The 25,675-nt window shown below is 39.8% G+C and overlaps 1 protein-coding gene across 1 annotated transcript in view; it reads right to left on the bottom strand.

The window, feature by feature from the left end:
- Positions 1 to 176: 176 nt before the first annotated feature.
- Positions 177 to 25,675, bottom strand: part of LOC108888811 (vacuolar protein sorting-associated protein 8 homolog) — a gene marked incomplete at its 3' end in the record, with an annotated part of 37,348 nt that continues 11,849 nt past the window's right edge. Inside the window, 23 exon segments of the mRNA XM_051067314.1 lie at positions 177 to 233; positions 3,329 to 3,448; positions 3,878 to 3,949; positions 4,792 to 4,911; positions 5,491 to 5,563; positions 6,177 to 6,219; positions 6,599 to 6,650; positions 7,393 to 7,482; positions 7,698 to 7,920; positions 8,340 to 8,386; positions 10,088 to 10,177; positions 10,278 to 10,324; positions 10,915 to 11,005; positions 14,451 to 14,486; positions 15,599 to 15,673; positions 16,968 to 17,138; positions 17,644 to 17,724; positions 18,420 to 18,527; positions 19,243 to 19,302; positions 19,412 to 19,565; positions 20,860 to 20,927; positions 21,104 to 21,190; positions 23,263 to 23,387. Of these exon segments, the coding sequence (XP_050923271.1) occupies positions 177 to 233; positions 3,329 to 3,448; positions 3,878 to 3,949; positions 4,792 to 4,911; positions 5,491 to 5,563; positions 6,177 to 6,219; positions 6,599 to 6,650; positions 7,393 to 7,482; positions 7,698 to 7,920; positions 8,340 to 8,386; positions 10,088 to 10,177; positions 10,278 to 10,324; positions 10,915 to 11,005; positions 14,451 to 14,486; positions 15,599 to 15,673; positions 16,968 to 17,138; positions 17,644 to 17,724; positions 18,420 to 18,527; positions 19,243 to 19,302; positions 19,412 to 19,565; positions 20,860 to 20,927; positions 21,104 to 21,190; positions 23,263 to 23,387 (2,090 nt within the window).

Below are 25,675 nucleotides of genomic sequence, written 5' to 3'. Positions count from 1 at the left end.
ATATATATATATATATATATATATATATATATATATATATATATATATATATATGTGTGTGTGTGTGTGTGTGTGTGTGTAGAACATGGAATATATACATAGAATATATATATATCTATACATATCCTCTACATATATACATATATCCTCTCCTTTTCTCTGTATTCTTCACCAACCTGCTGCCTCTCAGTGTGTCGGGAGTCATCGTCTGGGCAACACAGGAACTCCAGAACCTGGGAAGACAAAGTAATAACAGTTGGTTATTCTATTTATATATATATATTATATATATATAATATATATTAAAAACTGCCTAAACTGAAGTGCTGAAACAGAGCCAGAGCAGACCACAGTTTTCAGAAATTTTAACTGATGGCTACACTAGTTTTGATCATGTAAGTCAGCAATAAACAAAGTATTGTTTGAGGTATCCAACTATTACATATAATACATGTGGTATGAAAACAAATAACTGCCATATTAACAATTTCAACCCAAATCAATTAAATCATATATATCATATAACAAGGGAGAGATATTAATAAAGATCACATCATTTAAACATTTGACAAAGAGAGAAGAAATAAAGTGGAGCATTTAAAGAGAGGTAGAATCACCTCTTTATCTGTGCAGATGGATTTTTGATCTAGAAAGATGAGATCTGGAGCATACGATAACAGTGATGATTTGATGGTTTCTATGATCACCACTGCCTCTCCATACTTTGATAAAGACATGTTTTATGTTGAAACGTTACATCCAGATCTCATCTTTCAAGGCTGTCATTTATTCAACTTTGTTCAGTCGTTCAGTTGGCTTCAGTTCATTTATGAGTTTACATTAAATTTGCCACACAGTCACAATTTTACAATTCAAATGTTAAAAGCAATTAAATGGGATGTACAGTGCCTTGCAAAAATATTCACCCCCCTTGGCATTTTACATATTTTGTTACATTACAACCTGTAAATTAAATGTTTTCTAATCTGAATTTTATGTGATTGATCTGCGCCAAATAGTTTAAGTTGGTGAAGTGAACTGAGAAAAAAATATGTATATTATCTATTTTCTTTAATGAAAAACTGAAAATTGGCGTGTGCATAGGTATTCAACCCCTTTGCTATGAAGCCCCTACAAAGTTCTGGTGCAACCATTTACCTTCAGAGGTCACATAATTAGTGAAATCAAGTCCACCTGTGTGCAATCTAAGTGTCACATGATCTGTCAGTGTATATATACACCTTTTCTGAAAGGACCCAGATGCTACAACACCACTAAGCAAGAGGCAACACTAAAAAAAACAAACATGAAGACCAAGGAGCTCTCAAAACAAGTCAGGGGTAAAGTTGTAGAAAAGTACAAGTCAGGATGGGGTTAAAAAAAAATATCCAAATCTTTGATGATCCCCTGGAGCACCATCAAATCCATCATCATCAAATGGAAAGAACATGGGTCCACAACAAACCTGCCAAGAGAGGGCTGGCCACCAAAGCTCAAGGACTGAGCAAGGAGGGCATTAATCAGAGAGGCAACACAGAGACCAAAGGTAACCCTAAAGGTGCTGCAGAGTTCCACAGCAGATGCTGCAGTATCTGTCCATAGCACCACAATAAGCCATACACTCCACAGAGCTGGGCTTTATGGAAGAATGGTGAGAAAAAAGCCATTACTTAAAGATAAAAATACGAAAGAGCGTTTTGAGTTTGCCAAAAGGCATGTGGGAGACTCCCCCAATTGTATGGAGGAAGGTGCTCTGGTCAGATGAGACTAAAATTGAACTTTTTGGTCACCAAGGAAAACGCTATGTCTGGCAAAAACCCAACACATCTTGTCACCCCAAGAACACCATCCCCACAGTGAAACATGGTGGTGGCAGCATCATGCTGTGGGGATGTTTTGCTGCAGCAGGGACTGGGAGACTGGTCAGAATGGAAGGAAAGATGGATGGTGCTAAATACAGGGACATTCTTGAGCAAAACCTATTTCAGTCTGCCAGTGATTTGAGACTGGGACGGAGGTTCACCTTCCAGCAGGACAATGACCCTAAGCATACTGCAAAAGCAACACTCGAGTGGTTTATGGGGAAGCATTTGAAGGTGTTGGAATGGCCTAGTCAAAGCCTAGACCTTAATCCAATAGAGAATCTGTGGTCAGACTTGAAGATTGCTGTTCACAAGCGGAACCCATCCAACTTAAAGGAACTGGAGCAGTTTTGCCTTGAGGAATGGGCAAAAATCTCTGTGGCTAGATGTGGCAAGCTCATAGAGACTTATCCAAAGCGACTTGCAGCTGTAACTACCACAAAAAGTGGCTCTACAAAGTACTGACTTTAGGGGGGTGAATAGTTATGCACATTGAAGTTTTCTGTTATTTTGAGATATTTGTTGTTTGCTTCTCAATAAAAAAGAAATCACATCTTCAAAGTTGTAAGCATGTTCTTTAAATGAAATGATGCAAACCCTCAAACAATCCACTTTAATTCCAGGTTGTGAGGCAACAGAAAACAAAAAATGCCAAGGGGGGTGAATACTTTTGCAAGGCACTGTAGTTGGCAATAATAGAATGGTGTACAAAGACAAAAAGGATCCAAACTTTTAATTGGCGAAAACTTTTTCACTGCATGGACTGGATAAAGAGACATCATCTGACTATGATGTGGTAAAAGCAGCTGTGCTATCTGCCGGAGAGTTGGTGTCTGAAGTGTATCATCAGTATTTCTATTCCTGTCTGGTATTTGTTGAGTTTGCTCATCAAAAGGAAACATCTTTTGATAGGTAGATAAGTAGTTTGGCGCTGTGGGAGACGGCTGCCTCTCCAGTAGCTCCGTAGTTTTTTTTGCTCTTTTTAGCTCTTTAACTTTTTTTTTTTTTTCCCTCTACTCTTCTTACTCTTCTTGTGAAGAGACGGTGTGCTTTACATATATCCTATGGATATTTTATTTATATTCTTTCCTATTTTATTTACATCTTCTGCCTGTATTTGCTGCTGGAAATGTAATTTCCCCGAGGGAGTCATCCCAAAGGGATCAATAAAGTCCGTCTAAGTCTAAGTCTAAGTCTAAGGTGATGGTGAGCACGGGCGGCACAGGCATATGAGAAGCTGAGAGAGACTATCCTTCTAGAGGGTTCAAATTTTGCTTCTCAGTAGATTTACAAACACACTGGAATGAGAAAAGTGGCTGTGGTCACTGATGATTATGAACCGGTGCAAAAACATTTTGGGAGAGTGGAGTCTAGACAGAAAAGCTCTACACATTTCACTGCATTGTTACTTAACTCATTTTCCTGTCCTTTGGTACCCTGCACCTTAAGCTTTGCTGATTGGTTACCTGATCAAAGAGCTTCCTGTTCACAAAAAGTGTGTTATCTGGTTTGGCCAACTGTCGAGCCAAAAAGGTGAAGAGCCCTCCCACCTGGGAGGGAGTAAAGTCTGGATTGTCCACCATCACCTAGATAACAAGAATGACATGTTAATGATCAAGGCAAAGAAAAAGATACTGAGAAAACTGTGACTGTAACAGTAGTTAATAATAATAGCAGATCTCTGAAACCATCGGTCATTTCTATCCAGGATAACAGTCAAGATAGCTCTGTCACCATTCTGACATGCAGTCCTTCAGGTGAGCTAAATGATATCTCAGTGTGTTGCTGGGTTTGAAATACACAGGAATATGAATATTCCAGCTATATAACATGGCCATGTCTCTGTGTTTTGTGTAGTGCCAGTTTTTGGATCTGTAGTCAAAGAAACAAAAAGATTTGTGCTGGAAATGGTTCTGCAAGATCACCTTGTTTTCACCTCTCTCCAAGCTGTCTGCACTATCAACAGTTATGTGAAGCAAATACAACAGGACAGAGAATTATTTTTGTGATTTCACCTGTAGTAAGATGTCTACTATCCTCTGCTGGTACTCAAGAGCCTGCTTGTCATTCTTGAAGTCTTCAAATGTCTAGAATGAAGTAAGAATCATATCTTAAATGACAGAAAAAAATATGAAAGAACACTTCACTTTTTGCAGTGTAGTCCACTATTAGTTTCAACAATACAAGATGTATGAAAATTAGAGTTGGATTCCAGAAATAATTGGGATGTGTATGATTAGATGACTAAATGATTAAACGCTGCCAATCAGCTCCAGAAACACTAGTCAGTTAAACTAATTATTAATGTTATCTTCACGTACCACACCAGTTAACTGCAACTAAGATGTTACACACCTGCCTACCACTAGACCCCCCTCCCTGTTCTAATGTCTGGATGTTGTTAACCAGCCAGGTGGAGAGTGGGATTTTTTCTGCTTGACATATTAAATAGCAGGTAAACTGACCCTTCTACTGATAGTGAGGGTGTTAAAATGGAACGGATTCAGATTAATGGTCTACTGTTAGATACTATTCAATACACAGTCTTTCACTAAATACATATAGTGCATTCAGAAAGTATAATCTGGTTCCTCACAGTCTGAGAGTCCTTCAGCAGCTTGTTAACTGTCACTGAGGCGACACTTCTGTCTGCCCACTCTGTGTTGCAGTGATGGTCATTTCTCCCATCTCTGGTACCAACAGTTATGTCAGTGTGATATTTCAGTTTTTTCCTTCTTAATAAATTTGTTTTCACTTTGTCATTATGGGGTGTTAAGTGTGGATTGGTGAAGGAAAAAAATATTTCTTTTTATTTTAGCATGAACAACAGCATAACAAAATGTGAAAAAAGTCAAGGGATCTGAATACTTTCTGAATGCACTGTAGTTACCAGCATCACAAGAGTTAAAATAATATGCAAACATCTCACCATGGCCAGGACATTGAGGAACTCCCGGGTGTCAAAGTGGAGGAGAGTACGAATAAATGGGAAAACCTCTTCCTCCTCTGACGAGTCAGCTGAATGAAGACGGATCAGGAACTCAAACACCTAACAGAGACACACACACACTCAGAGTAAATTTGATCCTATTTTTTATCTCATGTGTTATGTAGCCTGTGTATTGGTCTGACATTAAATTATTTATTAAATGCCAAAAACAACTCTAAAATAATCAAACATGTGAATCTAGTTACCCTATGACAGCATGGCCAAAATGTGAACTATGGATAAAATATGTGGTGATGTGTGATGTGGAAAAACACAAAGTTGATCATTATGTTACTGCAGGAAATTCCACATTGTATCGTAATTTATTTTGAAACATGATTTAGGGCATCTGACATTAGTTTGCATAACTCGTCAATATTTACCGTCATCTACTATTTTGCTAATATTTGTCAAACACTGAAGACAACTCTCCACTCTACTCAGCAGGACGTAACCAACCGCTTGAGTTGTTTTGAAGCAGAGACTAGTGGTCATAAATGTACAAGCACAGTAGATTACAACTTGTTCATCAAAACTATTTCATTAGAATCAAAAATGAATATAATTAAGTAGCCAACTGGACTTAAATGAGTTGGACTGGCAGCCGGCGCTTATGGAAACTTTGCATTATCTTCATACCTGGTTCTTGACTTGAACCACAAGGTCTTCAGGGATATCTCCCAGAGGATATGCCCTGCCTGCAAGACAGCAGCTATATACACAACATACACACACAGGTGAGTGCACACTTCAATCAACATTTTTATACTGTATAAACAGTTTGTAGGATACTATATACATTTTGCAGGCAGCTGTGAGTGGCATTATTGTTATTAACTCAACTGAATGCTTGAATCACAATTAAACATGATCTTCTGGCAACATGGGCATGCATTAGCAACCACAATTTACATGTATTTCTGCATTTTTATTTTCCTTTCTCTCCCTCTCTCTCTCTTTCTCTGCATCTCCATCTCCTTCAGCCATCACGTGTGCCATAAGCACCCTGACACTCCTAACATTTGCTGCCTATACGCTGCCTGTGGCAGCAGCCAGCTTTGTATGTTTACTTCACAGAGCCCACCTAACAATCTGTGGCAACACATGGTTTTTTTAGGCCTTAGAACACTCAATCAAATACAATGTTTATGTGTTGACTGGCATTCACATTTGTGGTACTTAATAAGTATAATGTACAGTGAAAGTCTTTTTGACAGTGAAAATGTAGTAGCGGTTACAGACAGAAACTAAACCTTTGGCCATAATGTATGCCAAATGCACAGACCACTGGACTGAGGAATAAACTGATATCTGTGTGAACGTACCTTATGTACACCAGAAGTTTGTTTCCCATCACCACTTCTTCATCTGTCCAAGAAGAGGAGCACAGTTACAGACTTGCAGGTGCTTTTCAAACTCTGTACTACTGAGATACTTCAAGTGATTTCCCAAAAAAGCTCTATCTCTGTAGGAATCTTATCCATTAATGTTGTCCAGCACTTATAACAACAATCTGAGCTTGTCGATAGCAAACATATGCACTTTAGTGGACATTCTTCGAAGTGGACAATTGCATTGTTTGTTTGCATTGCATTTTAGCGGTTCTGGGTACACCACTCTGATTGCAAAGATTTTTGTCCCTATCAATCATTTACACCCAAAAACATGTGAAACATGTGGCCCAGGTTCAGAAATCCAGGAGTATAAAGCTGTTGGTTCTGTGGGGGGGCATGGTTTCCAACCGTACCTGTTAGGTTCCTCCCCTCCCTAAGTGGTGGTCCAATCACTGCAAAGAGCTTCTGAAATATAAACATGAAGTAGAGAGACATAGAGGAGTGTATAGTCAATTATTGATGAGGATCTGATGTACAGTTCGCATTAACAGCACATAGTAGATGTCCAAAAATAGATTCAACAGATGACTAAAAACTGATTAGATTGTGAATCTGATTGTGACTGTATATTTGGCTGCTGTTACCACAGTATTCAGTATTCCACCTGCTCCATCATCTGACCTCACTTCCCATCACTTTTTTGACTCCTGCTGTGTTAATAACACATTAAGACTGCAGAGTGTGTATTATAATTTCACAAGTATTAAAGTGGAGTCATGTGACCCTGATGATCGCACGGCTCAGAAGGCTGCAAACATGTACAGAGCCCAAAGCAGTTGACCAGCTATAACTGAAGCTTTCTAACATAGAAAGTTTATTTAGGAACATTCTCATCAGAAATTAAGACAAACTAGAGCCTTTTCCCAGCAAGTGAAACAGTTTAAACCAAGGCAAAAACTCACATTAAACCACACAATGTTTTCAACTCTACCTTTGCTTCACAAAGCCTCTGTAGGAAATAATAGGGGCCCCAAACAGCTTATCTTAGTGACAGGAGGCTAAAAGGTTAAATGCTCTGTATTTTGTTTACATATTGCCATTTAAATCAAACAGAAATTAAAGTCATTCTGTTGGATATAATTTAACTAAAAATTTGCATCAATTTTGACATGATGAAAGTGATGAAACTCTTTGGCCGAGGACTTACCTCCATAGGTGTAATGTAGTCATTCATGCCGCTGTTGAAAACGTAGATCATTGCATCGTACAGTTGGTTCTCCCAGCATACTCGAACCACCTTCAAACACACACACACACACACACACACACACACACACACCACACACACACACACACACACACACACACACACACACACACACACACAAGGCCTGTAGTGAAAAAGATATCAGTGGAACAGGCTAACTGTTGTTTTCACAACTGACTGCTGCAGACCACTGTGGACAGCATTATTTACTTAGAACACACACACACACACACACACACACACACCTGCTGTATGTCCAGGCTGGTGACATCCAGATGGACAATGCATCTCTCCAGGCTGTCCATCATACCATTGCTATGGTAATGAGCCAGGAGGTCCCTCATGATGGGTGTGGTGAGGTGACCAAGGCGGTCTGCAACAATGTACGTCTCCAGCGACTCCAGGAAAACACCCTTAGCAACCGTGTTCTCCGCCAGCCGAGCATACAGCTGGTTGAACAGCAGGTCGCTGCACACATGTACACACAGAAAGACAGAGAGAGAGAGAGACAACTTTCCACCTTTGGAGGTTACTGTGCTAAAATTAGGTTTCCTATTAATAATCATTTCATCAATATAGCACCTTTCAAAACAACTGCTACAAAGTGCATCACAAAGGACAAATAAAAGAAAATAAGAAAACAATCAAATGCAGTAAGGCCTGGCTTTGACAAACAGAAGAACAAACTAACAAAAACTGTTCAATACTTTTGAAACCCATGCATTAAACATTCCTTGCCACACTGCCTTTCTTCTGACTTGGTTCTGAAGACTTTAAACACCAGGCTGAACTTCAGTGCAGGAGAAGTACACCTGTTTCCACTTACAAAAAAATATGTAATTTACTCTGGGGTGGACAAACCCTTGCATACAAATGTATATACTTACGCTCTCTGCAGCAGAAGGCAGTAATCCACCAGGACTGGAATCACATCCTGAGCACACCACAGAAAGAGACACTGATGTTGCAATAATGTTCTTCAATGAATCACGTCAACAAATTAGAGAGGACAAACAACAAATTAGAGTCACAGCAAGAAGGTTCCAGGTTCAAACCCTGGTTCGCCCGGGGCTTTTCTGTGTGGAGTTCACACGTTCTCCCTGTGTGGGTTTCGTTCGGTTACTCTTCTGACATGCAGGTTAACTGGTGACTCTAAATCTCCCACAGGTGTGAATGTGATTGTGAATGGTTGTTTGTCTCTATATGTCAGTCTTGTGACAGACTGCTGATCTGTCCAGGGTGTACCCCGCGTCTCACTCAGTGTCAGCTGGGATTGACTCCAGCCCCCCCTCAAAGAAAGGGAATCTTCATGGACACAGGGATCTTGACTTTCTACATTCACACATACTGTCAACTACATATACAATACAAATATGAGTATCAGATGAACTCAAGTACCTCTTCACCAGTGGTGAAACATAATTAGGTATATTTGCTGTACTATACTAAAGTACATGTCTGTGGTTCTTACACTTACTGAGGTACCTGTACTTTATTTGCTACTTATTTTCACATTATATTTATTTGCTATGTATTACCTTTCAGAATGATATATTAAAATTTTACTCAACAATTTACAACAACATTTATTTGACAACTAGCTAGTTAATGAATTTAGTAATGAATCTGTGTGAGTGTAAGAGCATGGGCAAGTCTATAAGGTCATCAGTGGGACACCCCCTCAGTAACTGGTGTTTGGTCGAGTTGAACCCATGACACAGAGATGGCAGTGTGTTCCAGTATCCTCTTGTCCTCTTCACCTGCACCCACACACTCAACATAAAAACAGGTTATATTCCTTCCTTATATTCCTATTCGACTACAAACAGTTAAAACCATGACAAGTTAGCCGGCATGTTGCTCAGCCCATCAAATAACAGACAAATAAACTCCCACCAAACTTCTCGACTTGGGATCTATAATAAAAAACAACACGTAGTGGGCCACCTTGTTTCAGGCAGCTTCTCTCCCTTGAGTTCATACACAAAAATAACTAAAACAATTTCATGTGATAATGTGAATTTTAAGTTTTCTATATGTACAGACACATGAACACGTCTTTACAGAAAATATAAAACAGTTATAAAAATAACATGGCAATACTGCAGCATACACACTGTAATCAACTGTCAACAACTCAAAACACAATATAGAATAGTCTTTAGGTGATGGTTTCAGAGAAATACTGAGGCAGAGGTTTTGTATCATCATCATCAGTTTTTTGAGTGCATTCAGTTGTGTATGTACCTGTGTGTGTGTGTGCTTGTACTCATTTTAGCACACACAACACACAAGTGTTTAGCAAAGGTTTGCACTAGCAGTGCAGCACAGACTTCTGCGAGCTACCTTATTTATGATGGACACATTTTCATTACAAGATAATCCAGTGCAAGTTATGAACTGAAATACATGTCAAATTTCCCAAAATGTTCAATTACTTAATTATCCATGCTGGTTTACTTTGAAGCACTACATTGTCTGTCATGATGATTCAATGTTAGCAATATACCATATCCACATTGTATTTTCTCTAGACTTCTGCTGTACTGGCTCAGCGTCTTGTGTTCTGTTACTGTGCTGACTGTGCAGCAGACTGGACACTGTGAGGTGTGTTCTATAAGGCATGTGAGCTTACATGGAAATGTTGCTCCATCACTTGGATCTTGCCTTGTTCTGGACACTTCTTCAAAGCATTCTCTGCAAACTGACAAAGGATCTCTACCATCTGCACACACAGAGTGGTACAAAGAAAGAACAGGAATGTCAGAGTACAGTGTCTAGAGTAGACAGATTTAATACAGCAGACAGTTGAGTTCTGTTCTTACCTTGTCATCTACCACTGCTTTCCTTTTTACTGGATCTCCAAACAGGCCTAAACACACATCACACATGTCATTCATCTATCAACAACAGAGTTTATATTCATAATTGTCTATTGAAAATATCTCTGCAAATATATAATCACAATTAATTGCATGCTGAAGCATATTCTGAAATTTCATGAAAAACATCCACTGACACTGTGCTTAATGTTTTCACAGTGCCAGTGAATCCTAAATAAGAGATACAACAACCAAGTAACAAATCAAACTGCTCTGTTCTGTAAAAGTACATGCAAATCATGAGATGGATAAATAATTATTAAATATTCATTTTCCACATCACACCACAACCATGGCTGTAAGGCAGGTTGAGGAGCCACTTCAATTAAAGCTGAAAAGCCTTGTTTCACTGATCTTTTCCAGTTCAAAGTTTCTAGACTTGCAACTTCAGAGGATCTAAAGTGCAACTGCAAATTTATACCAGGAGATTGTGTTGACCTTAGGCATTTCAGCAACAATAGGAAGTGCAACTCCATTGTTTTGTCTTGTAGATTGTTTCTGTGTGCTTACATGGTGTAAAGTCAGCAACAAATCATATTACATTTCTTGATCTAAGGTGTATAATGTGCACCATACCCACCAACCACAGCCTTAGCAGTTCCCTCGTGGAAGGACCAGGCCAAGGAGAGTGCCTCAACAAAATGCTCCTGTTTCAGCAGGAAGTCTATACGCTGGACACACACACACACACAGACAAGGAGGGAGGAACATGGATCAAGCTGGTCTACTGATGGAAACTACATAATCACCAGTACAAAGGAGCTCAAGAAGAAACATATCTTTTTTAACTTTTACTGAACAGTCAGTGTATTCCCAGTGTATCATCATTACTGCTTTACTGATATACAGTGTGAATGGTGTTACTTATCTACACCAGGTAAACCTGCTCCCAGTTTGGGTTTTGGAGGTGGACGCCCCTTTTACATTCAAGATTAAAACTTTCTTCTGGTAAAGCTGATGCTGGCTCAGGTGAGAACTGAACCATCCCTTAGTCATACTGCTAGAGGTCTAGACTGCTGGGGGAATTCCCATGATGCACTGAGCACTTTTCTCTCTCTCCCTCTTCATGCTTTTATATCACACTACTGCATGAACATTACCAGTGTTGTGCTTTTCCTCTGGCCTCTCTCTCCCTGCCTTCATTCTGCAGGTTTCTCTGACTCCAGAGCTGCAGAACCCAGATCTGCCTCAACACTCATCATCATCATCACAACATTATTCTTTCTAAACACATCATTAACAGAATACCTCAGATTATATGTATATATAGAAATTTAGACATTTTACACTGAAACAAAGAGCACGTAGGCTTGAAAGAGTGTGGCATTCCACCAAACTGGAAGAATCCCACTTAGCCTGGCTGGATAGTGTCAAAAGATATAAAAAGGTCCTCTGTAATGCAAGAAGTGCCTATTACTCATCATTAATAGAGGATAATAAGAACAACCCCAGGTTTCTCTTCAGCACTGTAGCCAGGCTGACAGAGAGTCACAGCTCTATAGATCCACGCATCCCTATAACCCTCAGTAGCAATGATTTTATGAACTTCTTTAATGATAAAATCTCTACCATTAGAGATAAAATTAATCACATCCTGCCTTCAATCAGTACAAATTTATGTCATAACACAGGATCCATAGAGTCAGCTGCAAAACCTAACCTTGACTCCTTTTCTCCCATCGACCTAGCCCAGCTCACATCAATTATCTCAGCATCTAAACCTTCAACCTGTCTCTTAGACCCCATCCCAACTAGGCTGCTTAAGGAAGCTCTGCCCTTAATTTGCAGTCCTGTATTAGATATGTTAAATCTGTCCTTGTTAACAGGTTATGTGCCGCAGTTGTATAAAGTAGCTGTAATCAAACCTCTTCTAAAAAAACCCACCCTAGATCCAGACGTATTAGCCAATTACAGACCTATATCTAACCTCCCCTTTCTTTCTAAGATCCTGGAGAAAGCAGTTGCAAAACAGTTGTGTGATTTTCTCCAGGATAATAGTTTATTTGAGGTTTTTCAGTCAGGATTTAGGCTGTATCACAGCACAGAGACAGCACTCATAAAAGTTACAAACCTCCTGATAGCATCAGACAATGGACTTGTTTCTGTCCTTGTCTTGTTAGATCTCAGTGCTGCTTTTGATACGATTGACCATCACATCCTTTTACAGAGACTGGAGCACTTTATTGGTATTAAAGGAACTGCACTAAACTGGTTTAAATCCTATCTATCTGATAGGCTTCAGTTTGTACATGTTAACAACTACTCCTCCATACACACAAAAGTTAGACAAGGAGTTCCACAAGGGTCAGTGCTTGGTTCAATCCTCTTCACCTTGTATATGCTTCCCTTGGGCAACATTATCAGGACACACTCCATAAATTTCCATTGTTATGCAGATGATACACAGCTTTATCTGTCAATGAAGCCTAACGAAACCAATCAGCTAGCCCAACTCCAGGCTTGTCTTAGGGACATTAAAACTTGGATGACAAGCAATTTTTTATTACTGAACTCAGATAAAACTGAAGTCATTGTACTTGGTCCTGAACACATCAGAAATAAATTTTCTAATGATGTAGTTCCATTAGACGGCATTGCCCTGGCTCCCAGCTCCACTGTAAAGAATCTGGGAGTCATCTTTGATCAGGATATGTCCTTTAACTCACATATAAAACAAACTTCTAGGACTGCCTTCTTTCACCTGTGTAATATCACCAACATTAGAAAAACTAGTCCATGCATTTGTTACTTCCAGGCTGGACTACTGTAATTCATTATTATCAGGCTGCCTCAACAACTCTCTAAAGACTCTGCAGCTGATTCAAAATGCTGCAGCACCATTACTGACAGGAACTAGGAAAAGAGACCATATTTCTCCTGTGTTAGCCTCTCTACATTGGCTCCCAGTCAAATCCAGAGTAGAATTCAAAATCCTCCTCCTCACATACAAAGCCCTTAATGGTCAGGCTCCATCTTACCTTAAAGATCTCATAGTCCCCTACAATCCCACCAGGACTCTGTGCTCCCAGAATGCTGGTTTACTGGTGGTTCCCAGAGTTGCCAAGAGTAGAATGAGAGGCAGAGCCTTCAGTTATCAGGCTCCTCTACTGTGGAACCTTCTCCCAGTTTGGGTCTGGGAGGCAGACACCCTCTGTACCTTTAAGAGTAGGCTTAAAACTTTCCTCTTTGATAAAGCTTATAGTTAGGGTTGGCTCAGGCTTGAACCATCCCTTAGTTATGCTGCTATAGGCCTAGACTGCCGGGAGATCTCCCATGATGCACTTAGCCCCCCCCCACTCAATATGGATTCATATCCCATGTTACATGTTACTAACTCAATATGTCCCCTTTCCTGTAGTATTGTGCTCTTCCGTCTCTCTCTCCTCTTCTGTCTCTTTCTGCAGGTATTTCTGCCTCTGGAGCTGTAGAGTCTGATCTGTGATGACAAGTCTCCTGCTGCTCCTCCAACTCCACTCAACACCTGCTGCTAGAATTAGAAATGACTTATACTGCTATTAGTTGTATTGCTATGTTAGAAACACGAGCCAGGCCCATTGCTTTTGCCAGTAAGTCACTGTCTCAGTCCCAAAAGAATTACCCGGCTCACATCTGATATGGAACCTGTGTTATGCTATGTTCTTCTTTCGCTATTCTCTACCCCCCCCTTCTTCTTAACCCAACCGGTCGAGGCAGATGGCCGCCCACCCTGAGTCCGGTTCTGCTCAAGGTTTCTGCCTCTTAAAGGAAGTTTTTCCTTGCCACTGTCTCCTAGTGCTGCTCATGGTGGATCTGTTGGGTCTCTCTCTGTAAATACCTGTTTTAAAGAGTACAGTCTAGACCTGCTCTATATGAAAAGTGCCTTGAGATGACTGTTGTTGTGATATGGCGCTATATAAATAAAATTGAATTGAATTGAATTGAATTGAATTTTTGACCCTTGGTTCTTTGTGCAACTCTGTAGCAACATACAATGATCCTGTGATATCATATGACTCAATGACTCATAACCATAATGTAACAGTGAATCACTCACTTATTGCTACCATTCTTCATAATAAGTGATTTGTGTGGAACTACAGTTGCAGATTCAAGTCTGTACTCATATACTGTACATACCTCTCTCCAGTTCCTTAGAGTCATGATGTGAGCCGACTGCAAGACAAAAGAATATCACATTGTTAAAGAACATGAAAACACAACATCAGACTCAAACATGAGATACTCTTAACATTCACACAGAAAATGAGCAGGTCTTCTTTAGAGAAAGAAGTTATGGACAAAAAACGTGAAACAATTCTGATTAGAGATTTACAAAATACTGACAAACACCTATATAAACCTGGGTGTGAGGTTAGTTTACAGGTCTGACAGTCAGATACCAGCTTTTTGTCTGTTGACTTCTGAGATGAATGGTGTATGAACTGCCTATGGTGTAATAATAATTAATGCAGTTTTTTGCATCTAGTGTAATGACTGAGTGCATTATGTGGTCAGTGTAAATTAACTTGAATTATAACAACTTGACAAATATTGTGGCTTGATGTGCATTTATATTGTGTGTAACAGAGTATGAAGTGTACTACCAAGCTCCTCAACCACCAGCAAGCTTCTTTCCAACTTCTTTACTTTCACTCTGCCCTACTGCTGCACCTCCCCAGAGTCAAGTCTAATGCCTTATCTCTTCAGTTTGAGTCAGTCTGTGAAATAGATGATGAAACCTTAGATGAAACCACATACTGACCTTGTCTGTGCCAAACGCACATCTTTAACTATGGCACCTGGCTCAGTGATCAATGCTTGTTCACTAGATGCATCCTTTCACCAAACAACACAAAGCTGTCCAGAAGGCCATGTTCCTCACCCAAAAATAGTTCCAAAAATAAACACAAAATATTCCAGATAATACACCCAATGTTCTTCTACATTACTGACAGTACTTTAAATCATGAGCTTTTTAACAATTTACATTACAATGTGAAAGTGTACTGTATGACATTTACATCATTAGTTTCTACAGTCTGTCACAAAAAGGCAGGAAAGGAACTATTTTTAGGATTTATTAAAAATGTCACAGTAAAACATTAATATGTTTTACCTGATTTTGCCACTGAAACAGTACTCAGCATTTCCTTCTTTTCAAAGCAGTTATCAACAATCAGTGTTGGCCAATGGGCAGCAAGAGACAGTTCCACAAACACAAACAACAGCTCACAGCTGTTGTGCACACACAGGCATCAAATAGAGAAAATAATACAACACAGTACCTTGGTGCCCAAATAGACGATCTGTCCTGCATAGCTGGAGACTGACTGGTAACAGGCCTTTTCTCCAACTAAAGCCTGAAACACAGACACACTGTTAAACTTGCCAGGGAGAGGACTAGAGGAAATATACAGATATGTATTTGATAGAGAGAGATGGACAGATCCTGGTAGTGAATGGGAGAGTGGTGGTCAAGTAAGTGGACAAGATTGAAGTTGTGATCAAACTCAGGAAATTGTCACTGTGAAGAAAGTCACACCAGGGTTTTCAGTATCATTCTCCACCTCTACAGGTACTCTTTTTATCGATTATAACAAATTATGTGTTTTTGTTTCCTTGAGTGTGAAAACTGCATTTCAAGCACCACTGCTGTTCCATCATCAGTCTAATTTAGTTAATATTCACAGTTGTTCAGACACAGTGGAATGAGCAAAACTGACTTTTAGTATCTGCTTTATTTCCTATATTTAGTTCCTCCAGTTTCATAGTTCTTACTCAAAGTATTGGCTATAGAATAATGACACCATCACAGTTTGGATATGTTTCCTAAGAGCATTGTTCTCACTATACAATTCTATCTGCTAATCTGCATTTTTACAGAAAAAATAAGACTTAATTTGTGTGCACCTGCCACTGTGCAACAAAAACAAAGAGGACAGAGTTTTTGTTTTCCTCAGTAACTAATGATAACTTTCTCCAGATAGAAGAAATGGTAGCTGGTGGAATGACTGGAGTGACTGTGGAAAAGCCATGGTTGGACTGGTACAGAAAGTCAGCTCCTGACTCATCAGGATTTGTCTCAGTAATCCCTATGGTCAGTCTGACCATGAGGAGTGCTCTAGGACTTGAGATGGTTCAAAACTGACAGTCAGTGGTTATTATTTCTACTGGATCAGTAAATAAGTAACTACTTATGAATACAACCAGATGCTTTACTCTGCCTTTGAGATTGGGGGTTCTAGTGCAAGTTTGGATTCTTACAGTTGCTTCTTGCTTTAGACAGCAGCCAGGCTGATAGTGGCAGCCATGTTGCTAACTTTAATGCTAGCAGCCAGGAACAAATGACAAGTGATAATGACTCATTATTGGTTTGATAATCTAAACAAATAAAACATTTCCTGGTGGTGACTCTAAAATGGGCAGTGGTGAAACTTACTCCATTCATTTCTTGCAGCAGGAGCGTCAACATTAATACCAACCTTAAACACCATGGGGGGAAAGTTATCCATTGCTACTTTAAATGCAACCTTTTAAGCAGTCATCTCAGTAACAGCTCTACAAATCCCTCCTCCCTCTACAAACTTAAACTGGACTCCTGGCCTTGACCCAACAAATGTGAAGTTTCCTGTCCCCCATCCACTAATCCCTCACCAGAGCCTGAGAGACATTCCCTCCAGTGGCCAGCGATTTGAAATGTCGGCTGTTATAGACCAGCTGCACCTGCTCCAAGTCCAGAGTCTCCAAAACCTCCTGACTGGGCCGGTCCACAACATGCAGCTTTTCATGGCTGTCTACCAGGACCAGTGTCCGACTGTTGATCCACTGCAGAGGCACAGAGACAGCAGAAGAACAAGTCATGGAATCTGCACTACAGCAAACAAAGATATTGTCTTTATTCACTCATTAGCTGGAGTTAGATTACACCTGTGGTAGAACAACACACAGATGTTGTATACCTTGCAAATTCAGCTTGCTGCAAAATGAAGGCAACTAGAAAGTCAACACCTTTTACAAGTACAAGATGAAAACCTGCCTCATTATCCAACCAGTTCAGTTTGAAAGGCAGCTGAACACCCAAGACTTTTCTGGTGCTCAATGTTCAGCTTGGTCTTCTCTTCAGCCAATAACTTGTGCAAAGCAATTCTCTGGTGGATCTGCATGTTGCCCAGTTCCAGATCTACCTTAAAGCTTAAGAGTCAAACATTCAGACTGGAAGCCCTCAGACACTTGCTGATTATATGGTGGGACAGACCTGAACACTCATGGACTTGAAGTCAGTACAGGTGTGAGGAAGAGCACTGGAAGAGACCCACCATTAGCTACTTACACTCAGGCTTATGATGTCACAGCTGAGGTGGAGCTGTCTTTGTTTGATGACATGGATGGTCCCTGTCTCCTCCTTCTTCACCTGAGTAAACAGCAGCGCAGAGGAGAACACTCAAACACTATGAGCTGCTGTTCCTGATCATTTTTCTCAGAATACACTGCTTAAATAGATTAGCCTCCTGGAAATATTCTAATGTGCATCTGAATTAGGGAAACACTCACCTGTAACTAACTGGCTAAAGACAATGTGGTACATTTCTGAATCACTGCAACAAGTACAGAGACCAGAATATGTTAGTGTTCTGAGGTAAAGGTAGAACCAGGCAATACGTCAGTAGTAATGGACAATAATACTGTGTATTATCAAGCCAGGTTTATCCTATTTGTCTTCATATGAAGTTAGGTCAAGTTAAACTGGTCGATCTTACCTCACCTCTCTCAGTGTCAAACTACTTTGTCCATAAAAACATGCATTATTTTTGTGTATTGCACCATTCTATGTAGCGACTGCGATAAATGAAATAATATTTCAGGGAAAATAACCATATGGAAAGTTTGGAACTCGCACTGGAACCAACAACAAAACTACATTACAAAGATCGTCAACCATCATCTCACTTCAACAGGGATCAAACCTGTGTTTAGAAGATTTACAAATGAGGCTGCAGCCACATGTCCAGCTGAAAAAAGGAAGTGTTCTGACCACAGCAGAAAAAAACAAGAATAAAAAAAGGGAGCTGTAGTTAAGCTGTAGTTAAGAGGAAGTTGAGCAGATACCAGGAGGAAGTGGACTGTGTCTCCTTTGCAAAAAGCCAGGATTGGGTTGACTGTCTTCTGAACAGGAACAAACTGCCAGGCCAGCTGAGGAACACTGGACGGATCAGACTGGGGAGAGAAAATGCATCGCATCACAAATGCATCGCATCACATCGCATCGCATCACATCGCATCACATCGCATCACGTCGTGTCACGTCACGTCACAAATTAACCATTTAAAGTCATCCAATAGCTCTTTGCTGTTCAGACTAAAATTACTGCTTCTATGTGGTACTTACATAGTTGGGCAGAAAACATGCTGATGCTTTGTCATGCTGGTAAATAAACAATTAATACTAACTGCTGAGGGAGTTAGTTTCACCTGACAGAGTCTAATCAGTGAAAATATCCACTATGCCTGGCACATGTTTAAAAAAAGCCTGAGGTAAATGTGATCACATTCCTTTGAATAAACATCACAGAGGTTTATAGATAACAGGCCTTTATTTCATTATATTTATGATTTGTCTCAGCAGTGTAGGGTGATGGTTCAGTCCAAGGATAGAGTAGTAAGTAGAAAAGGGTAGAAATTGTCTCAATACATTAACTGATTCACAACAAAACAATGAATTAGCTTGTGTTGTTTATAGACCTGACTCAATGCCGCTGCTCTTCAACACAGGACTTTGTATTGCGTTGTGATTGGAAATGACACTGCAGGACCTCAATTATCCTCCTTAAAGCTCAGCTGGAAGTAGTATATTCACCACTTTCCTGGCCAAAGCACAGAGGAAAGTACAGAGCATTAACAACAAGCTGAACAAGCCAATAGAAGTGCAGACCTTGCTGTATGGAAAAGTCATCCAGACTTTCAGGGAAGGCTTCAGTCCAATGACCAGAATCTGGTGAAAGAACCCCAAAAGACAAAAACATCAGCAACTTTACACACAGCTGGGTGGTAAGAAAAAGACTGCAGATGCACTGTGAACAAAGATGTGTGTGTTTGTGTACTTTAGTGAGAGAAGCCATAGCCAGCAGAGAGTAGTGTGTGATGGGATGGTCTCTTAAGTCTGGAGGAGCACGCAGTGGTTCAATACAGCAAACCTCCCCTTTAGAACCACTGAAGAGACATCGAGAGTCACAGGACCGCATCCCCATCACCCGCCTAGGAACATAGAGAAGCTGATACTTTTACCAAAAAAACAGTAGGGGCTTATTAGATTATAAATGATCAGTCTGGTTGTCATGTTTACCTTTTGGTTGACAACACCAAGAGGGAGAGAGGAGGACAGAGACAGAGAGAGAGAGAGAGAGCAAGAACCAGGTGAGAAAGTGGACAGACAAGAGCACATAGTCATAAAGCCGTGACAGCTTCTGTAGACTAGTTAGTCTCACACAACTTATTTTTATGACCTTCTTGATCCAAATTCTGAAGGACATTGTTAAAAACATAAGCTTGAATTACTGATAATATTAATGTGATGAGTGACAGTTCATTTGAGAAAATGCCATCCCTGACATAAGGCCATTCACTAGAGAGAAGACAGCTGTTGTTTAACAGAGCAGCAGTTCATCCCTCACAAACTCTTTGACAGGTTTTGACAGCAGAGAACACACAAACCAACACCAGCAAATTTAGGCCTGTCATCAAGTTACTAACAGAAATAACATGAACTAGTGACAGCTGATATGGTGTACCACCAGTGATGTCATATTTACCAGTGTAAGTGAAGCTCAGCACCAGCTAAAATGAGAAACTGCAGCTGATTGGTTTTTTTTTCACTGTTAGAGCTGAGTGAACCCGTGTGTCTTTCCAACCTCACAGTTGGTTTGAACCCAGAGCCAGTCACCACTATGCCCAATTCATATTTCACTTTCACATGCTAATTTTCATTGGTTTATGCAGCAGGATGCTGCACTGTGGATGCTGGTCAAATTAAAGGAGAAGAGCTGCACTGCAAACAGGCTGCAGTGGACAAAACACAGCAGAGTATAGTGATGGAGGGATTAGATTTCCAGTGACTAAAGTGACAGCACAGTTTACTGCTTGAACAGTAACAGTCAATTTATGAGAATAAGGCATCATTAATACAACCAAAATAAACACAGACAGCATTTGTTCTCAAGTAGCCATGATAACATTATTAATATAGGACATAATATAATTCATCAGAATGAGAAAGAGAACAGACCTCTAATATCAATGTACATGTTAGCTCAGTGACTGGAGTATCCTTCAGCCATAATGTTTCAAAGTACTTCTTAATTCCACATTTTAGGTGCCCAGAGTGAAAAAGAATTTTGACATTAACAATATTAACCCTGAAGCAGCACCACAGATTGTTAGAAACTACTACAAAAGTGATGTAGCAAGGCTATGAATGATGTTCTGGTAGGGTTAGGGTTAGGGTTAGGGTTAACCCTAACCCTAAGTTATTTCATTCAAGCAAATCATTTACCTGAAGGCCAGCTCAAAAACAGATCCTCCACTGTCATTGCACACCGCGAGAGTTGGGTCATCTGTGAACTAGAGGCGAGAATAAGAAGAGACAAATCTCAAATGAAAATAATCAGTGATCCAACCCACATAACACCAGGACCATTATGTTTTTATTTATTCTGTATGACACAGTAAGTTTGTTTTGTTGTTTGGGAAAGGTCTTTTTAGAGCAGAGAGTGTTGACTGTTGCCACTACACCGTACCTTCACATGCAGTATAGCTGTTCCTGGAGGGTGGGCATCAGTGATAGTTCTCAGAAGTTTCCCATTGGCTAGATCCCACATTGTAATCTAATCATGCAGACAGACAGACAAAGAAAGGCTGCTCAGGATGTAAAGTTAACACAACAATGGTAATCAATCAATTTCAGTCACTTAAATAAATACTGCTGTTGACTGTGTTTGCATATTTAGTTGATGATTTTTTACACATACAGAATTATATCACTGCTGCAAATACTGTGAGGAAAGCATGAGTCTGTTGAATTTCCATTTACTGGCCAAGGGAAATGTTGAGTGGAGCTTTGCTTCACAATAAATATATATTTTTGCACATACATACATACATTAAAGATGAAAAACTCAATATACATAAAGGTGTTGAGCTGTAAAGACTAAAGTGAATACCAACATTCTACTATATCAACTGACCACCCTCTACCACCTCGGGGTAATCCAGTGCTTTTAATGCCCAAAACAAAACCTGGCACCTGATAAAAACAGTTAGAGGAAATCAAACGAAGTGGCAGAGCAAAAAATGGGTCAAATCATTTATGATTGAAGTGCTGTAACATATGTATCTCGATATATGCCAGAAGGGACATGCCACTACATAATACTCTTCCTGATATTACCTCCCATCAGCAGGTGCCTCTTAAAACTGGGAGAGCAGGTAGATAGCCTGAAGCAGTGTATCGCAGGACTGTATGGTTATGGCCAAAATTATCATCACAATATTGAGATCATGATTTTTTTTAATCACAATTATTCACTGGCTTTAAGGACACTTTTATTGCATGTTCAGATTTAAATAAACAGGGCACTGCTTTCACTTCCATGTTGTGCCACTTTCCTGCTAATGTGTACATCTTTGCATCAAAATAAGACCGGTCCGTAATAACAGTGCATCCTCCAGAATCAAAATATAAATAAAACTGTACCAAACCTTTCTGATCAAAATTAAAACAACAGTGCACTGCTGTTCAGTGTGAGGGATTCAGCGAGGTAAAGCTGGAAACATTATTCTTCTTGGCCTTCATTTCAGTCATTCCACTGCAGTTTATGGTGTTTTTTCACATGGTTGAACAAATTATTTGTTTTGCTTTACAACACAGACACAATCTCGTGTACTCTTTGCATATGATTTGTTCTTGTCTAACATCAATCTGCACTAAATCCTTAACACTTCCAAACACCAGATGATGATCAGTTTCCAGGGCCTAGCTCTTCTCCCTCTGCTCAAGGCATTTGATTTTTGACCACTTGCTCTCTGTTGTTACTCTTCTACTCTGACCTGCTGGGTGGGTGCACAGTGGCAGGTAGCTGGTTGTTTAGGAGGCACTTGGTTTGATATGGAGATGAGTTTAAAATGTCAGTTTTGCAGTCGATCACGTTCATTTATTTGTGGAAAGCCAAAATTGTGAATGACATTAATATTCGATTAATTGTGTAGCCATAATGTACTTCTGCACAATATGAGTATTTTTGAAGGGGGTGGCAGCCAATTTTGAATCAGGTATGGTTTTTGCTTGTTATAGACACTGTCTCTGAACTCTTTGGTCAAACCTCTTACTTGCACATGAGGTACATGACAGACAACATAACCAAAAAGAAAAAATAATAACTTGCACAAAAGAGCCATATAAAGAAACTTAACCTGCCCAACTTTGTGTTCTTTAGTTCCATTTATCCAGGCTCTGGTGTAGCCATTTAAAAAACAAGTGTAAAGATGGATAATGTCATGTACATAACAAGTGCATACAGCATACAGTAAGTTTTCATGTTAAATAATTTCTTGAAAAAACCATATGCGCAGTAGCGTATTGTCACAAGCTACACTACACTAGCATTTCATTGTCAAACTAAGAGAAGTATCAGTTATCTGGACAACAACCTAAGATTTTCAGTTAAAGCAATCAACCCTCTCAGAGCACCACTGATCCCCATCAGGACAGCCTGCTACAGAACAACACATACTGCATTCAAACCATCAGCACATACCCTGTTAAATTTTAACCAGCTGCTGTTAGGCTCGTCAGTGTCCTGTCTCCACCCTGTCAAGTTTTTTTTTCAACTCTAATCAAAGCTAAGTCAACAAGCCTGTGATTGCGTATTTGCGTGTCTGAATATATTGCATACAGTACCTGTCCTTTGGCAAACCCACAGAGAAGTCGTGAACAATCCTGGTTGATGCTGAGGGCAGAGACAGCTCCAAACTCTGCCCCAGTTGTCTTGGTACCCAGACAGAGTCGCAGGGCCTGGTTGGTATCTGGAGAGGAAGATGAAGAGGAAAATTAATTGCTGAAACAGTGGTACAGACCTAGAAAAGGTGTGGATTTTAAAATGAATTCAAAAAAAGAGAGAAAGTTTTTCCCAGTCCTCAGACTTAACAGTGGAAAAACAGAATCAAACAGCACATCAGTACCAAAAACACAACACACTGGAACCAAATGAAAAAACTGCTAATTGCAAATAACCCAATCAAACAACAAAGCATGCACCAAAGCAGCGCAGCCAAAAAAAAGGTTATGAGCAGTGACGTCTCAGAGCCAGTCAGGTTGAACATAAAATGAACAATATCAAGCATGAGTGAACCATCTGACAGTGATGTTCATACCTTTTCCTGCCCAGGCATCGTTATGTCAGCAATATAAAGAGACATGGATCAGCACTGCTGAAACCTCAGCCCCGGTCAAACCCCAAACAACATCACAGTAAGAGCCTGAAACTCAATCATTTTATATCTGTCAAGACCAGCAGCTCTTTGCATATTTTCATGTGTTCCACAGGAAATTACAATAACACTATAAAACTTTGATATATTATTCATATATTCATATATTTCGGAAAACATTTAACCATTCTGAAGACTCTTTAAGAAGCTTTTTCACAAAACAAAGCCAAACTATAAAATTAACAGTTATGTTAAGAGACCATGGGCTGGACCAACGAGTGGCCAGGGGTGGTCACTAACCTTGGCTAATAAAAGTTGCCAGGAATAAAGAACATTTTTTAACTTGGTCACAAAATTCACAGTATAAAATATATATATATATATATATTTTTTGTTTTGTTATATTTATTTGCATTAGGACATTCTGAATGACTGTATTTTCCTAGGAACTTTAATTAGTGATGGACCCAGAGATAAGGATGAGGCTCTATCATCCACAGTTCAGCATTCAGCAAGTAAAGGTAAATCTAGTACAATATGTACCGGATCTAGTTTATGTTATTGCTTAATCATAATCAATTAATACCTGTAATATGTGTGCTTAAACATATTGTTTTGAAAGACAATGCAAAAAAAGGAAAAAACTAGAAAACTACTGGGCTGTCGATGAAACTGTTGCCTTGTGGACCCTTTAACCAATCAGATTTCGAGCTGGAGAGACCAGGGGCCATCAAGCAGGCCTAACATGACGTTGCCATTTTCATGTTATTTGATTGGACAGCCAGAGAGCATACTGGTCAGAGCTAGCAAACCGCATACTCTATAGCTACCGGTGCAAGCTAAAACATTAACAAACAGACAAACAGTATAGATTTAATTGATGTTTTTTAAACCGACAACAGCTGAAGGAGGAGGACTCTGTGACTCAGTGACTCTGTTACAGAGGTTATCTGTGCATCTCGGTTCCAACAATAACTCCTTTTCTATGGAGGCTAACGCTGAAAGTCGAGTCTGCCCACTCGCATAAGTTTTAGTTCGTTAGTTACATGACATGTCTGTCTGCGATGCAAAGATCTGTTATACTGTGTTTCTGTATATTGTGGATGGTTTCTATAGCCATGACATCATAATGACAGTATTAAGAGGTGGGTTAATTCAGGTAGGACACCAGTGAAGGCCTAGGTGTGAAATGCACGTCCTGCCGCTGCTAAGAATACCATTTCACGGCTGTATGTCAATTTGCAATTAGTATGTGACTTCATGGGTTATGGCTAACAATGTGTTTTATGCGGTCACAGTGACCCCGACCCTGACCACCAAAATTTATCAATTTCATCTTTTAGTCCAAGTGAATATTTTTACCAAATTTGAAGGGATTCCCTGCAGGCGTTCCTAAGGTATCGCAAGTATCAGTATTCAGGCCAAAAACCTGTTCTGCAAAGGTACAGTGATCTTGACCTTTGATCACCAATTTAATCAGTTTATCCTTGAATCCAAGTGAATGTTGGTACCAAATTTAAGAGATTCCCTCAAAGCATTACTGAGATATTGTGTTCACGAGAATGGGACAGACGGACAACCTGAAAATATACTGCCTATGGCTGCATGAAAACAATAATTTAACTAAATGTCTAACTTTTTGACACAATAACAAAATATTTTATTGTGTGACCAGACACATCACCTGCCAGATCACAAAGATGTGCACCAACAGAGGTGTCCATGTTTTTTCGGTTGGAGTGCCAGTGACAGAGGGGGCTCCACATTCTTCAGGTCCCAACCAGGGTTATCACCAATGAGATTAACAAGGAAAGCCTCAACAAACATGATGGTCAAGTGTATTACTAAGATATGAGACCCAGCTGTAATTCACTACATTTAAT

Source organism: Lates calcarifer, unplaced genomic scaffold, assembly GCF_001640805.2.
Source record: "Lates calcarifer isolate ASB-BC8 unplaced genomic scaffold, TLL_Latcal_v3 _unitig_1413_quiver_1076, whole genome shotgun sequence".
NCBI lineage: Eukaryota > Metazoa > Chordata > Actinopteri > Centropomidae > Lates > Lates calcarifer.
This window is presented reverse-complemented; position numbering and strand designations above follow the sequence as displayed.